General features: G+C 36.5%; 3 protein-coding genes across 3 annotated transcripts in view; all 3 read left to right on the forward strand.

Annotated features, from left to right (window-relative positions):
• LOC133515563 (hemicentin-2-like) overlaps window positions 1–17,467 on the forward strand; it is a 241,645-nt gene that overhangs the window by 29,184 nt on the left and 194,994 nt on the right. The gene's annotated exons all lie outside the window — the stretch shown is intronic.
• Window positions 7,573–9,381, forward strand: LOC133515607 (uncharacterized). Its single transcript, XM_061848179.1, has one exon. The coding sequence runs from the start codon at window positions 8,067–8,069 to the stop codon at window positions 9,102–9,104; it is 1,038 nt and encodes a 345-aa protein (XP_061704163.1). The 5' UTR covers window positions 7,573–8,066; the 3' UTR covers window positions 9,105–9,381.
• On the forward strand, window positions 13,882–15,811 carry LOC133515608 (uncharacterized). The gene has a single exon (XM_061848180.1). The coding sequence runs from the start codon at window positions 13,906–13,908 to the stop codon at window positions 15,457–15,459; it is 1,554 nt and encodes a 517-aa protein (XP_061704164.1). The 5' UTR covers window positions 13,882–13,905; the 3' UTR covers window positions 15,460–15,811.

Consider the following 17,467-nt stretch of genomic DNA (forward strand, 5'->3'; position numbering starts at 1 on the left):
ATTAACTAATTAACTTATAATTAATTCGACGTTGATTTAATTATTGATTATAGAACTCTATGTTTATACTGTTTTTATTAGTATTGAATTGTAACCAAATTTTGGTAGTAACGAAAAAAAATCTCACCTTTTACCTGTGGTAACTACTGTTACCAGCCAGTTACCACCAAACCAAGTTGGTGGTAACTAGTGGGATTTTTTTCCCCAATAGTTACCAGTGGTAAAAGGTGGGAAAAAAATCCCAGTAGTTACCACTGGTAACAACTTGGTGGTAACTAGTGGGAATAACCCGTAATTATTTTAAAAAGTATTCCAATAATTTTATATTAAACATAGACAACTCGTTATGCTCGTTTTAGGTAATGTTTGAAGGGCTTTAAAAAAAGAAAAACAATCCGACACAGATATTGATAATATTAATCTATGTTGAAAAAATCTGTGCTCTCAGTGGTCAAAAACCACAGAGGAGACTCCAGTTAGCTATGTGCCAAATTTCAACAGGGTTCCCATAGAATGTTCTCGGTATTTTTTTCTGCATGTTTATTGCCAAACCTTACAGTTTCGATTTCTGACATAAAATGCGACAGTCCATATATAAAGGGACCTTTACTAATGCCAATACTAATGCGGTACTACGTGACGTAAGCGCCAACCTCCATAAGGTCCCTTTTGATATGGACTGTCCCAAATAAACGCCAATGAGTGAAGTAAGTAAATGTTGAATGAAACAGTCGTCAACAGTTAAGAACATTGAACAGTGATTCCTCATCTGAACGGGAATTTTCTTTATAAAATTATTTACAATAGTTAAATGGAAACTTGCAAAAGAATTTTCTCATGTACTTATTTATTATTCTTCTTAGTCGTATACTCTTGTCAGAGTAGTGGTGGTCATTGCGGTCGTTGTACGGCTTTTTTCGCTGTTTCCCGCCATGCTTCTCTATTTATTGCCTGCCGCGCGCACAGATTCAGAGGTGACCCCGTGAGAGCTTTCACTTGGTCGGTCCATCGCATTGAGGGCCGCAATCTGGGTCTTGTGCCATTATTTATTATTAAGTTTCCAGAAATTGCGGAAACTGATAGCAAGCTCGATTCTCCATAGAAACGTAGTTACCCTCTCATTTTAAAACTAGCTAGATTGCTCTGAAACTTTGTATGTACTTACAATAGGATAAGGTTTATCTATGCCTACAAGCTTACTTACACATACCTAGACCTACATGCTAAACACAATTAGTTTATGTAGCTTCAGATACCATAGTTAAAGTTTTTATACAAAATTTGTTTTTGCTCTATTTCGTTTGTTTTATAAGCTGGAGCTATATAAACTAATTACGAGCATAGATATACCTCATGTCATTGTATGTGCAAAATTCCATTACAATCGAACACGTAGTTTTAAAATGAGAACAAAACTCCGTTTGTACGAGTATGGGAAGGTGAAATTATGCCGAGCTTGCTGCTCTTAAGAGATGTTCAGATAATTTTAAACACCTAGGCCGCTCAGACACTTGCGCTGCTAACTGTACAAACAAATGAGCTTAAGCATTTGTCAAATTAATTTAATTTCGTATTCACTTTACAGAAACAACTAGCTTTAAAAGTAATATCTTGGGACCTTTTAAAGTGACAGGCAAATTTTCTCTGATGCGATAAATTTTACAGCTAATTTAAGTGACATCAAATGTCAGGTCTAATTTCTTCTCAAGTAATAATTTGATGAACTCTGTCACGCTCTGTTTCTCCGAAAGATTGTTAGGTATAACTTTCGCTTAATGAAAGTAAACGTGTATTTCTCCTTGCCATTGAAATCTTTAATGATTAAGATTCTTAGTAGAACGTAATTTTAAGAGAATATTTTATCATTCAAAGGCTTCTTAGAATTAATTATTTAATTTTACTTTTGTATTCGTTTACGTAGTATCGAAATTAAAATGTACAATTTTAGAAAAAAGATTAGTATCTTTGATTCTGCGATCTTCTAGACTCCAGTAGGCTAGAGTCAAACCAAGAAGTTGGCATCGGTTTTGATAGCCCAGACGTCGCACGTGTTATTTTAAAAGTCAAACTTCTATGAAATTGTGACGTTTACTTGACGCTTGCACCGTCTGGACTATAAAAATAGCTGCCAACTTATCTTGGTCTGACTTTATCTGCGTTTTCAGGCGCGTATCAATAGGCTTAGAACGCAGTGCGATCAATTTCTTGAGCTTTCAGAATCGCATAAAGTGTAACGTACGCGTACGGCATGTATGCTTTATGAAGTTCAGACTTGCAAGTGCGTGCGCATGTATGCATGTGCATGCGCATGTATGCATGCGCACGCACATGCAAGACTGAAATCGCAAGAAATTAATCGCAGTGCGTTCTAAGCCACACTTGAAGTCGCCCAATGTATGGAGCCGCGCGCGAGAACGCAACTCATGGGGTTATCCATTAATTACGTCTTACGAATTTCGAGGTTTTTTGACCCCTCCTGTCCTTGTTACACTTGTCAACGTCACATTTTTGACAATTTTGTTTTCAACGAAATCGGCAAATTAGGTATTTTTAATATATTATCAAAATATTTTTGATAATAAAAATATTAGTAATTTTATAACACAAAACCGATTAGAAAATAAACGAATAAAAACCGGCCAAGTGCGAGTCGGACTCGCACAGGAAGGGTTCCGTAGCATTATCTATAAAAACGGTCATCGGTCACCCATTCAAGTACTGACCCCGCCCGACGTTGCTTAACTTCGGTGGTTGGATGAGAACCTGGAGATTGGAAAGAAATATTTATTTTATTCTGTTTTCAGTATATGTTGTTATAGCGGCAACAGAAATACATAATCTCTAGAAATTTCAACTGGCTAACTATCACGGTTCATGAGATACAGCCTGGTGACAGACGGACGGACAGCGGAGTCTCAGTAATAGGGTCCCGTTTGACCCTTTGGGTATGGAACCCTAAAAACGATTATCTTTGCAAAATTTCGTTATTTAACTGTACAGCGAATAAAAAAAATTGGTTACTGATGAAGTTAAAGTGACTTCACAAATTTTGTTAGTCCCCCCTCTCCCTTGTCACAACATGTCTCATTTTCTTGACCCCCCCACCCTTCTAAACGTTTGATGTAATTAATGGATGACCCCATGCTAGATCTGGAATGAAGTATAGGTATAGATGTTTTCAATATAACCGAGTCTGCATTTTTCTCACGTACAATATCGATTGCACTTCACAATGTTGCTATTTACATTTTAAAACCAAGGCTGAATACGAGCATAAGTACTTGGTTATACTTAGACCTTATTCCTTTGTAATAGAGTTTACGATTGATCACCGGCCAGTCAACTGAACGTACGAAAACACGTAACTGTATGCTTATAGAATTTATGTCAATACAAAAACAGGCTAAGTGCGAGTCGGACTCGCTTCTTTGGGGTACGTACAGCTGTGAAGTACATTTACAGATTTTTTTAAATGGAATTTTCTTTTCGTCTTTCACGCTTGACCACTTTTATTATTGTCCGTTGTTATCGTTTGAGGTTTGGTTTGAATTTTTTTTTAAACATGAATAAGGGTTAACAATCTCGATGTGTATTTTTAATGAATGAAGCTATTAAAAAATAGTAAGTAACTATTACATACGAAATCAAAATAATTTATAATAATCATATATGTATATGCTATGTAATTGTTACATATTGTTAGGTAAAAATATCGTTATTTATGGAATGGAGAGTTAATTATTATGGGCTGTGCTCCGCCGCTTTCTATCACCGCACCGCTCGCCATCGGCAGGGTGTTCATCCTCATACCCTAGAGCCTAAATGGTCGCGCACTGTGCGGTTTAAGAGTTTTTAAAAGGTCAGCAACGCGCATGTAACACCTCTGGAGTTGCAGGCGTCCATAGGCTACGGTGACTGCTTGCCATCAGGCGGGCCGTATGCTTGTTTGCCACCGACGTGGTATAAAAAAAAAACGGAATTGTGCAACAAATCTAAATTTTAATTGCTTATCGTAAAAACAAGCAAAAACGTATCATTTTATGCACACTTTTTAGAACAACAACGACCTACTTTCAGAGCATGCGAACTGAAAGAGATATTTCATTTTTATTATTTTATACTGTAGCAGAAAAGTTATGTATAAATTTCAGCATTTTCAGCTATGTATCACGGTTCTTAACAGACAGACGCACAGCGGAGCCTTATTAACAGATTTCCTTTGTCTTTCAGGTACGGAACCCTAAAAAGGTTTACCAACTTTCTGTAAGCAAGGCGTGTACAAAAGTTTTGTATGAAACACATGCTTTTGTTTCCCTGAAATAGTTAGGTAAGTACTTAGCCTAGTTTTGAAGTTATGCACGACTTGTTCAGTTTGGACAAAAGAGTGTTGACCGGTAATAACAGTAATTGTCAAAGTTGGTCAGCCTTGTGTTACAGAATAAGTAAGTGTTTCATATAATATAAAGTACCTGGGCGACCGAACTATTTATTGTAATATGGTGGTGATAATCTTAACAATTTTTTTTATTAAATTAAACTTGTCTAAAACAATAAAAATTAAAAAATTATATATAAACTTGAACATATTATAAAAAAAAAACAAAAGTTATTCCCCGGGCGAGATTCGAACCCGTAACACTCGTTTCTAGCCGTCCGCGTCTTAACCCGCTGGACCAGACGGACAGTGGCTGGCAACACGAAATTAGCGACCATATTCTGCGTCGAAAGAAAAACGCATGAAAACTCGAAAACACGCGTTTTCCCAAATATAAGACTAATCTAGATCGATTGTATACCCCCAAAAACCCCCATATACCAAATTTCAGCGAAATCGTTAAAGCCGTTTCCGAGATCACAGAAATATATATATATATATATATATATATATATACAAGAATTGCTCGTTTAAATGTATAAGATACATTACCCGTCACGAATATATATACACGGTGTAACATGAGGAAAGATTTTACCATTGTATTCCTGATCACATTTCTAGAGTCTAAAATGCCTAGTACACTTTTCTGGATTTCGCCTAGTTTCAGAGTAAATACCAATTTTAATCATTGAGACTAATATCTCTATTGTATAATAATTATTTATTTTAAGATTATTATAATGTAATGTTTACCCAGGTATTAGCTGTTTTATTTATAAATGTTGTTATGTATTTTTCATGTCACTATGATGTTACTATAAATGTTGTATTGACCTGTAAAAGAGCCCTTGAGGCCTACTTGCAGATTAATTTTTTGTTTTTTTATTTGAAAAAAAAAAAAAAAACTTATTGTAACTTAGCGGAAAACGCCGTTTGATGGCGATTATGCCATTATAGGGCCTAGTCTAAATATACTGATAGATGTCAAAAAGTTGCAAAACCTTGGTACAAAAAAAAATCGTAAAAATTCATTTTCAGTCTAGTTTTCCCATAACATTATTTTTTTATGTAACATACCATAACATAAACACATTCAAAAATTTGAAAATAAAACATTGTTGTTTTTGGCGAAATGTTCAATCAATCAATCAATCAATCATTTATTTATTTGCAAAAATACAGTAACATAAGGTGTTAGGACTATTCAGGTACTATGTGTATTTTGCTTGCAAGCAAGCGTGCAAATATAATGTGTCAAATCTAAGCATTGAAAAATAACAAAATTGAAATTAAGACATTAGCATAAATAGTTAGGGATTTAGAAAAATTAGGAAAAAAAAATTAGGAAAAAAGTCAGTCAGTCGCCATAGAATTATAAAAATAATCATTAAAAATCAAGAGAAAATATATTCATATATATATATATATATATATATATATATATATATATATATATATATATGAATGAATGAATGAATTTGAAAATAATTAGAAAAATTTGCGTTCATTTTTTTCTTCTTTTGGCCTCAGAAGTGCGTGGTTAAAATCTATGGCACTTCTCATGTTACACCGTGTATATATATCTCTCTCTCTTTCTTGCCGTATCCGTATTTTATCAGTCTTTTGCTCGTAGTTCGAAAACGATATGTTCGACGGAAAATTACATTCTATTCAATATTAAAGAGGGTAAAATACTGCGTCGATTAAGCATCAAACACTTAAAAGTGGTACAGCCGAAATCAAAAGTTAGAAATCGGCAAAATTTCTCATTTAATTGCCAACATATATTAAGAAAAATGCATTGATTGGTTACCAGGTAGCAACGGATACATAAAAAAAATTGCGCACAGTGCGCGACAATTTTGTCTCTAGGGAATGAGGATGAGATGAACACCCTGACGACGGCTAGAACAGAGATATTGAACGGAATAACATTTTTCGTCGGACGCACCATTTTCGAGCTACAAGCAAAAAACTAAAAAAAAGAACAAACACTTATGCACACCTGGGATTAGGCAACCTCGGATCACACGTATTTAGGACCAAATGAAGGCATAAAAACGCTTGATGTCAATTAATTCTTCGAAAAAATGTAATTTGATTGTCCTATGTATTTATTTATTATTAAACATATAATATTATTATTACTTATATTATATGTATTTATTTAATCTTTATTGCACAATACATGAAGGTACAAATAGCGGACTTAATGCCTTAAGGCGTTCTCTACCACTCAACCAATGCGTTAAACCAGAAAGATTAAGTAGGTGCAGTCTTTTAGTATGTGAATTTGTAACCAAGACTATAATTATATTAATACTTATAAACTATATATTGATAAACTTACGCGTATACTTAATCTTATACATTTAAACGGGCAATTCTTATATATATGCATATACTTATATTATATATATTTATATATTTTGGGGATCTCGGAAAGGGCTCTAAAGATTTCGATTAAATTTGCTATATGGGGGTTTTCGGGGGCGAAAAATCGATAGATGAGTTTTTATATGTTTCCCGAGCAAAGCTCTGGCTTCCAGATATTACAAATAAACATACATATATTGATACATGCATAATTATAACAAATGTGAATCATTAAGTTGATGAAAAAGAAAGTTTCTCAAGGAAATACTTGCGCAACATGCGCTTGAATGTGAATTTGGTCTGCGCTATACTTTGTCCGCCCTGTGGTAATACTCATACTCGTTTATTGGTAAAATATAAGAATTTTACATGTCGGCAATTAAAATAGGTACAATAACAGTGTTAAGTCTATTCTACATTACATTAAAATGCAAGGATACAAAGACAAATATAAATGTCCAGTTAAAATTATCAAGTAATTGGGATAAAATTAAAAGCATACATTAATATGATTAAAGCTCCATTATCTAAATTGTTACATTTAAAAGTTAAGAAATTCGTTAATGTCATAAAAAGCTTGGGCAGGCAGTTAACCATATTTTTAATATAATGTAAAAGGTTGAGTCACACTCAATATGCCTAAATCATTGGGTATGGGTAGTTTAATGTAGACTTCTGGTCCTCTGTTATATAATATGATCCATCCATATACCTAGTTTTAGTTATTAAGTTGCTACTCACATATTTGTTTACCTTTCCCAATAGTTTTGTACTTTGAAATCATAATTAGTTTCTTAAATACTTTATTTACACTTCTCATCAATAATTGTAAACATCCTCATGTCTTAATGTGTTATTTGTCATTAGTGTTAACTTATCTCAAATGGTCCTGAGACCATAATGTGTTTATTATTCTCATGTTTATCCTAATATCCTAATGAGACTTGTCTCCCTTATAAGCAGTACTACGTCCCGAATTAAATCAGTCTAGTTTGAACCGTCAAACTGTGTTTTACTCCACCCCACATAACAATTTTGGCGCAGTCGGTAGGATACATTAACCGCGTCACACCGCCGTTAAGCAGACGAGCTCAACGCCTGGGCTAAGGACAAAATCGCCACCAGCCTAGACGGTGCCTGCAGGGCTTCAAACAGCTCGCCGAACAACGCTCCGTGATGCAAATTTGGATCCCGTTACTGTGGTAAGTGGCCAAACACGTTTGCTCTGTTCCCACATCCTATATCTCCAGGCTACTATATATATCTTAAATCCGAAATCTCTTTATCTTGTGACATATATATTTAATCAAAAATGTCCCCAATCACTGAAACTATGGCCGCGCAAGCAGCAATTAAAGATACAATCAAACTAGAGACAACATCACCCACTACATCAAATGAGGCCAATTCGGAAACAATACCTTTAAACACACTCCTCCGGTTAATACCGGATTTCGACACAGCACAACCCGCGCAAGTTTATAGGTTCGTTCGCTCATGCGACTCCGCTTTTGAATTGGCAAACGCATCTCAACAACCAGTGATCCTCACATATACGTTAAATAGAATTTCTGGGCAGAATTCGTCAGATATATTTGCAAAAAGGTACCAAAGTTGGTCAGAGCTGAAAACATTCCTAATTCAAAAATTCTCACAAACGAAAACGTTGACACATCTTAACTTAGAGCTTCAATCATTATTCCAAAAACCGAATGAATCGGTCACCGATTACTTTCATAGAGTTGACTTATGCCGTAATAAAATCCTCGACAAATTAACCGCCGAAGTTTCTGACGCATCATTGATCGGCCGGAAGACCAGCACTGAGGAAACCGCCTTAAGCATATTTGTAAATGGTGTGAGCTCTAATCTGGGTTCGATGCTGAGGACAAAAGGTTTCACCACCTTGTCCGAGGCTGGTACATTCGCGATTCAAGAAGAAAAGATTCAAAACATGAATCACGCACGTCAGGTCCTATTTAGAACCCCAGCTTATAGTAGCACCATTCGTAGGCCAACGCCACCGATTAATCAGACTCAATCTTCACTTTCAACCGCACAACCAAACACATTTAGGCCAACAAAAACGTGTAATTATTGCAAAAAACCCGGTCACCTGATTTCTGAATGCAGAAAGAGAGCTTACAATAATAATATAAAAAATCATAATATAGAACGCCCTACTAATGCCCCTCTTCGCATCAATAATTTAAACTTACAAGCGGCCGAGGAAACGGGCTTTCACTCGGGAACCGCTTCGATATATTGCCCGAATACCCCGATGACTTCATCAAGACAAAACACAGCCCCGGAACTTTACGAAACCATGCAGAACCTACAACTACAATAGATAAAAATACATCTAGATCTTCAAAATTTCAGCAATCTCCAAATACTTTAAATGCCGAAGTTATGCGACCGCAAACAAACCCAGTCTATCGGAGACACCTGCGCGACGCATCCACACAAACTCCAGAACAATCTAATATCACAGAAAATCAAATTCCTAGATCCACTAAATCGCTAAATCAAGTTCCAAAATCTAATATCACAGAAAATCAAATTCCTAGATCCACTAAATCGCTAAATCAACCAGAACAATCTAATATCACAGAAAATCCATTTCCTAGATCCACTAAATCGCTAAATCAAGATCCAAAATCTATGACAATACAAAGTAAAGTCTCAGAGCCTCCTAAATCTATTGCATCGTCAAATCAAGCTTCAGAGTCTCCCAGATCTATAACGTTACAAAATCAAGTACTAGAGCTTCATAAATCCATCGACTTCCTGCTAACTCAATTCATCAATGTAACTGAATCTCTTTCGAAATCTTTATTACAACAAACTTCAAATGCAAACGATACCCCAGAAATAAGCGCGACAGCCTCTTTTAACCCTAATAATACGAACTCCGAGAATAATTCTAAGGAAACATCCCAAATCATTGCTAACTCTAAATCAATGGACAATCTATCGAATTTAAACCAAATCACGAATACCCCATTCAAAAGTGAAAAATCGTCTAAATCAAAACATCGTTCAAAATCACAGCGGAAATCAAAATCTAAGCAAAAGCCTAAAATTCCCCAGGAAGAATATACTATAAACACGTTAAACATACCCCCAGAAGATCTTAAACATTGTGTATTCCATGTTGACGGTGAACCCATAACCTTGTTAATAGATACTGGAGCAGCCATCTCAGTCATAAATAAAGATAAAATCGGCAACAATAAAATCGATACGTCTAGAATCGCCTCAATCATAGGTGTATCTAACACAAACTCCACCGTCCAAACTTACGGCATCTGTAACTTATCCCTAGATCAATTGCCCAAGTTCGCATTCCACGTAGCTAACCTTAATATTCACGCTGATGGCATATTGGGTAATGACTTCATGTCCAAATTCAATGTCGATATCTCATATGAATCTAAAACCCTGCGAATACGCGACAGAACATACAAATTTCTTACTCTAAACGATTCTACAAATCCTCCTATCGACAACAATAAACAAACCCTCAGACAAAGATCAGAAACTGTTATCACCTGCCAAACTAAAGATATCTCAGATGGAACAGCAATCGTAGACAAACAATCCATTGACGATCACCTAACTCTTCCAAACGCGCTTGTTGTTATCAAAAATAATCATTTCTTAATAACGTGCGTAAATTCTAGCAATGAAGACAAAACTATATCTATTCCCACCATCCATGTAAACTCAATAAGCGACGTAGACTTCGATCAGTACCATCTCCATACATTTAACTGCGGTAATGATATAAACACTCGACCCCGAAAAGATATAAACGAACTTATTAGACAAGACCACCTTAATAACGAGGAAAAAGAATCTCTAAATAAAATCGTCACAGAATTTTCCGATATCTTTTATACTGAAGGTGAACCTTTGACGTTCACCAACCATACAAAACATTCCATACCCACTACCTCCGATACGCCCATTAATACGAAAACATACAGATTTCCACAAATTCACCAACAAGAAGTTAAGACCCAAGTGGATAAAATGCTAAATCAAAATATAATAAGACCTAGTACATCCCCTTGGAGCAGCCCCATCTGGGTTGTGCCTAAGAAATTAGACGCTTCCGGAAAACAAAAATGGCGTGTTGTCATCGATTACAGGAAGTTAAACGACATCACTATAGGAGATAGTTACCCACTGCCTAATATCACTGACATACTGGATAAATTAGGTCATTCAATCTACTTCACGACTTTAGATCTTGCATCCGGATTTCACCAAATAGAACTAGACCCAAAGGACATACCAAAAACCGCTTTTAATACACCATATGGGCACTACGAATTCTTAAGAATGCCTTTTGGTTTAAAAAACGCACCTGCTACCTTCCAACGCGCAATGGATAGCGTTCTTTACGGCCTTCAAGGTGAACGGTGTTTCGTTTATCTAGACGATATCGTTATTTTTGCATCCAGTCTCCAAGAACACGAAGATAAACTAACCGAAGTTTTCAATCGTCTAAGAAAATGCAGCCTTAAAATCCAACCCGATAAATGCGAATTTCTGAGAAAAGAAGTGGCTTACTTAGGTCACATAATATCCAGCGAAGGAGTCAAGCCAAATCCTGAAAAGGTAAAATCTGTTCAAGATTTCCCAACTCCCAAATCATGCAAAGACATCAAGTCATTCCTAGGACTAGCAGGCTATTACCGTAGGTTCATAGCCAATTTCAGTAAACTTACGAAACCCATGACGAGCCTTTTAAAAAAGGACGTACCTTTTATTTGGGGACCTGATCAACAGAAAGCGTTCGATTCATGTAAAAACATTTTAACAACTACTCCTCTACTACAATACCCCGATTTTAGCAAAGAATTTATACTCACAACAGACGCTTCCATTCATGCCATCGGAGCTATCCTATCCCAAGGCGAAATAGGTAAGGATTTGCCTATAGCATACGCATCCCGTACTTTAAATAAAGCTGAAACGAACTACTCAACTATAGAACGAGAATTATTAGCAATAGTATGGGCAGTTAAACATTTCCGACCATACCTCTTTGGTAGGAAGTTCAAAATAGTCACTGACCACAAACCTCTCACTTGGTTATTTTCAATTAAAGATCCAGGATCCCGTCTCGTTCGATGGAGGCTCAAACTTGAGGAATTCGATTACGAAATTATATACAAAGCGGGGAAAATGAATACTAACGCAGATGCACTTTCCCGTCCACCAATTAACAACATAGGAATCAATGACTCCAAATCTATTTCAAATGACTTCTTACAAACACATTATGAACAATACGTATCACAAGGTTGCACACCAAATTCTCACTTGCTAAAAACAACTCCCGAAAGACTCTTAGACGCACGACACAAAAATATATTCATTCCAATTCCATGCAAAAACGCCGATCTCGATCATTTGTTCAATGAAGCTCTAGGTCTATGCCCACAAACTAGTACCTACCCTGATAAAAGTAAAAATATCTATGAAACCGATCATCTAATCTCAGAAACTAAACAAAATCTTTACTTTTGTTATACTAGACCTTCATACTACGACCCCTGGGATGCCGAAAGTTATTTCAAGTCTTTATTAGTATGTCTAGAAAAAAACCATCCCGAAACCCTGTTCGTCCCAGATCTAAAACATCACCAAACATGCAAACTACGAGGAAATCAACAGTCACATATCACCGCTTACCTGGCAGAGCTGTACAATTGTAATGTCACAATCTGTGAAAATAAGGTTGATTACCCCACATCTGAAGAAATACCACAAATCTTAAAAACATATCATAATGAACCACTTTTGGGACACCGAGGTATTACCGAAACTTGTAGAAAGATCCGCGAAAATTATTTTTGGCAAAACATGTCAGAAGACATTAAAAATTATATAAACTCATGCGAAATCTGTCAACGTAACAAAATCCAAAGACGAACTTTTAAGGCCCCCATGGTCATAACTTCCCAATCTTCAGAACCTTTCGAACGCGTGTCTATGGACTTAGTCTCATATTCCGATATTAGCGACAATCATAATAAATACATATTGACATTACAAGACGAACTGACTAGATACGTCCAAGCTTACCCCATTCCCGACAAAGAAGCCCTTACAGTTGCCAAATATCTTCTTCACTTTTGCCAACACTTTGGAGTACCCAAACGGTTCCATTCTGATCAGGGTACCGAATTCATGAACGGACTAATGAAACAATTAACAAAGTTTCTAGGTACAAGTCAGACATTCAATACAGCCTATCACCCCCAAACGAACGGTGCTCTTGAAAGATTCCATGGTACACTACGAGACCACATACGTATGTACCAAACGAGGAAGCAAAAGAATTGGGATCAAATAATTCCCATGGCAATAATTTGCCACAATACATCTGTCAATAACTCCACAGGATATACGCCCTACGAACTACTTTTCGGCTTCAAGCCACGCCCCTTTTATTCACTCAAAACAGTACCAGAATACTCAGCAGCCGACTATATAAAAGACCTTAACGAACGATTGAGAATAGCTCGTGATGTGGCAATCCAAAACGTCCAAAAAATGAAAGAAAGGGCCAAAGAGCGTTATGATGGTAGTATTAGGAACATAGCTAAGTTTGCGTTAGGCGACAAAGTCCTGGTAAAAGCACCTAATCCCAACAATTTGGATCCCAAATGGGAAGGACCTTGTGAAGTCATCAGAGTTGGATTCAATGAAAACTACCTGATTAGGAAATCCGGTAAGAATCAACTTGTCCATGCCAACCGACTCAGACCTTTTGATGTAAATATAAATAATCCTAAAAGCTAAAACCCCTTAGCCGTGTAGCGATCGGCTTTACCAAAGAATAATCCTACTGCCTTTAATGTTTGGCATGTCGTAAGAGGCGACTAAACCCCTTAGCCGTGTAGTGACCGGCTATGTCAAGAATAGTCCTAACGCGTCTCGCAAGCGTGTCGTAAAAGGCGACTAATCTAGGATAATTTTAGGTTAGGAAAACTCATCTAAATCTAGTACTATAATCAAAATCTAGTTTATAAATTTAAGTATGATAGTTTATAAATCAAAATCCATTGACAACTCTTATATTTTTAAACGTCCTTAAATGGCTCATTGGTACACCTGATGCCAAAGACGCCATGCATTATGAAGATTGTATTAACCAACTCGAAAAACGTGAAACCGATCTTTCATCACTTATGCTCGAACAAACTCAAATAATTTCTTCGACTGTCAAAACCTTCAACGAATCAATTCTCAAAATCACTTATGATGAGTTAATCATTAACGAAAATATCGAACGCTTAAATAATTACCTTAACTCTTCTCAATCACTTCTGTTTAGTTTAAAAGCCAGCCAAGATGTGTCAGCTATTTCCCTTCAAATTTTAGAGTCAGTAGTAAACCTTGAAAACGAAATCAACGAATGCCTAACTAGTATCCTCTTTGCAAAGTCCAATACAATCCATCCGTCAATTATAACCTTGGAAAAACTTTATAAAGAACTCCTCTTATCGAATCATATTCGCACGAATAAACATCTAGTTTCCACCGTTAGCCCACAAAATATACACACAATCTTAGAATCTTCCTCTCTATCAGCATATGTATATTCAGATAAACTTGTATATATACTTACATTCCCTTTAATTCAGAATGATCCTCTCGACTTATACCATGTATACTCCATCCCTATAAAACATCCGAATTCCTCTCTTCATACCACTATCCTCCCTGAGCACGTGTTCCTGGCTGCGAACCCCAGCGGCCAAACCTACGTGTCGACAAGCAGTTTAGAAACCTGCAAAACATACGCCAGCGAAAAACAAGTCTGCACCGGTCTCGTCGCCTACGACGCTACAGCTCGTCCCCTGTGTGAACTACAAATTCTCCACAGCATCTCCAAATCCCTTCCGAAAATCTGCACTACTTCAACCTTCGAAGCCGACATCAACACTTTTCAATACATCGAGAACAACAAGTGGCTATACATACTGTCTGGCGAAACCAACTGCGTCCTACAATGCACTAAAGAAGTAACACATCACAAGATACAGGGCGCAGGCATCCTATCATTACAGAAAAACTGTAAACTCCACACTGGATACAGCACGCTATCAGCATCACAAGACTCCGAAGAAAATATAACTTACCCTATAATCGTACCCGACATAAGAACTGACGACTGTTTCGAAGAATACAGGGACATCGCGAAACCTGACCTGATGCCAATTAAAATTAATGAATTGCCACTAGATTCCTTGAAACAAATCAAAAACCATATAGATAAATACGGAGAAGAAATCAAGAAAATAAAATCCACAACATTCGCCCAAAGGAACACCACTACCTTCTCTTGGGTTTATTTTACACTTGGCCTAATAATGTTAGCCTACCTTGTATTTAAAATTTGCAAACGCTGCCCCAATGGACTTCTACTACGCCGCCGAACACCAAATTCTCCAAATCGCGATTCCAACGGATGCATCCAGATCTTCAATAACTGCTTCGCAAATTCATCTCGACAACAGAGAACCCACGTCGCAATTCCCATGTCTACAATCTCAACTAGCTGCGTCACAGAAGATGAAGACGAAGACATCGAGCCTCAGCATTCTCAGCCAATCTCACCCGTTTCCATTGTTCCTGCGACTTCTAAAAGATCAGGCGCTAACGCCCAATCTTTATTCTAAGGGGGGAGGTGTTATATAATATGATCCATCCATATACCTAGTTTTAGTTATTAAGTTGCTACTCACATATTTGTTTACCTTTCCCAATAGTTTTGTACTTTGAAATCATAATTAGTTTCTTAAATACTTTATTTACACTTCTCATCAATAATTGTAAACATCCTCATGTCTTAATGTGTTATTTGTCATTAGTGTTAACTTATCTCAAATGGTCCTGAGACCATAATGTGTTTATTATTCTCATGTTTATCCTAATATCCTAATGAGACTTGTCTCCCTTATAAGCAGTACTACGTCCCGAATTAAATCAGTCTAGTTTGAACCGTCAAACTGTGTTTTACTCCACCCCACATAACACCTCTAACAAATATTACTTAGCTTAGACTATTTAGCTAGTCGGCAACATGTTTTTGTTCTTACTCGCAATCCTTGAACTCTAGAAAACCTTAGTTGGGTATAATTGAAAATTACTTCTGACGTGTTTAATGACGTGCTCGTGTTATAGGCTGTATGCCTCAAACTTACCAACATATGTTATGCGACTTTTGAAAATTATGAATTCATTGGATTTCCTATTGTTCATACAAATTACATGTTACATTAATGTACGCTGTCATAAGTGTAATTGACGTTGAATATCACGCTATTCGCAAAACATTACGTCTTAGAATAAACTTTAAACTGTTATAAAAATTAAAATACAAGTTATTTTAAAAAATTGCTGAACAAATGTTGGTCCGTTTGAGGAGTACAGCTTCAACTTACAGTTTAATTTTTTGCTCCTGTTACAGGCCTCACGCGGTATATTGAGATGTCTAAGTCATAGTCATAATTTTAGTTGACGGGCGGAGGAGTCGGAGGGATAGCATGATATTGTTCGTACTGCACATGTTTGCAGTCTAAATAAGTAAATAACCGTTGCCATTCCGCAGCCGTATAGTTTCGCTAGTAATTGTTAGTTCATAATGAATAGGTTGTATTGTGGGTAGAAACACTAGTAACTATTATCACCAACCTAATACATGTCACAGTCCAAATCAAAAGGGACCTTATGGCGGTGGGCGCTTACACCATTTTTAGCGGCGCGTCAATACTAATGCGGTACTAGGCGACGTAAGCGCTAACCACCATAAGGTCCCTTTTGGACTGTCTCATTTATTGAACAGGTACTGCATTCTGTACAACTATAGACAATACAATGAACATCAAATAGTGATAGCTATAGTACGTTTTTTTTTCAGTATAGACATTTTATAACCTCGAAAGAAGTGGTACCTTTTTCCTCCAAAATTAAATCGTGAGTAACTATGCATTGAATTATAGTGTCGTTTTTTTTTTTTTTTTTTTTTTATACTACGTCGGTGGCAAACAAGCATACGGCCTGCCTGATGGTAAGCAGTCTCCGTAGCCTATGTACACCTGCAACTCCAGAGGAGTTACATGCGCGTTGCCGACCCTAACCCCACCCCCCCTCGTTGAGCTCCTCGTTGATTATTGTACCGCAATATTACATATCATATTCCTAGCAATTCGGAAGAAAAAGTTTATTACCACTAAGAAAAAGTTAGAAAAATACGGGGTATAAGGCAACATCCCTACTGATCCCTACTAATATTTGTCTACGATCTTAATTTTATTTAACTTGCAATTTTTGTAAGTATGTATGTTTAGGTCAAATCTTACAAGCTAAATTAGACCCACTCATTATTCAATTGAGCCGAAATTTCACATACATATGTAAGTAGGGTGACAATGCAATATGGTATCATCGAGCTGATCTGATGATGGAGACAGGAGATGGCCATAGGAATTTTGTTATAAAACAACGCAACCTAATAAGGAGGAATCTCCTAACTTAGACCAGGTACTCAAAAAATAAGTGTTTGGGTTTTATTAGAATTGTATTGGTAAGTTGCTTTTGAAAGAAAAGTAGAGTCAGCGATAAAAGCTTGTATCGAAAATGTTTTTTTTTTTGACTAAAACTTATTTTTAAAAATAGAACACGTCA

Source organism: Cydia pomonella, chromosome 2 (genome assembly GCF_033807575.1).
Source record: "Cydia pomonella isolate Wapato2018A chromosome 2, ilCydPomo1, whole genome shotgun sequence".
NCBI classification, from domain to species: Eukaryota; Metazoa; Arthropoda; class Insecta; order Lepidoptera; family Tortricidae; genus Cydia; species Cydia pomonella.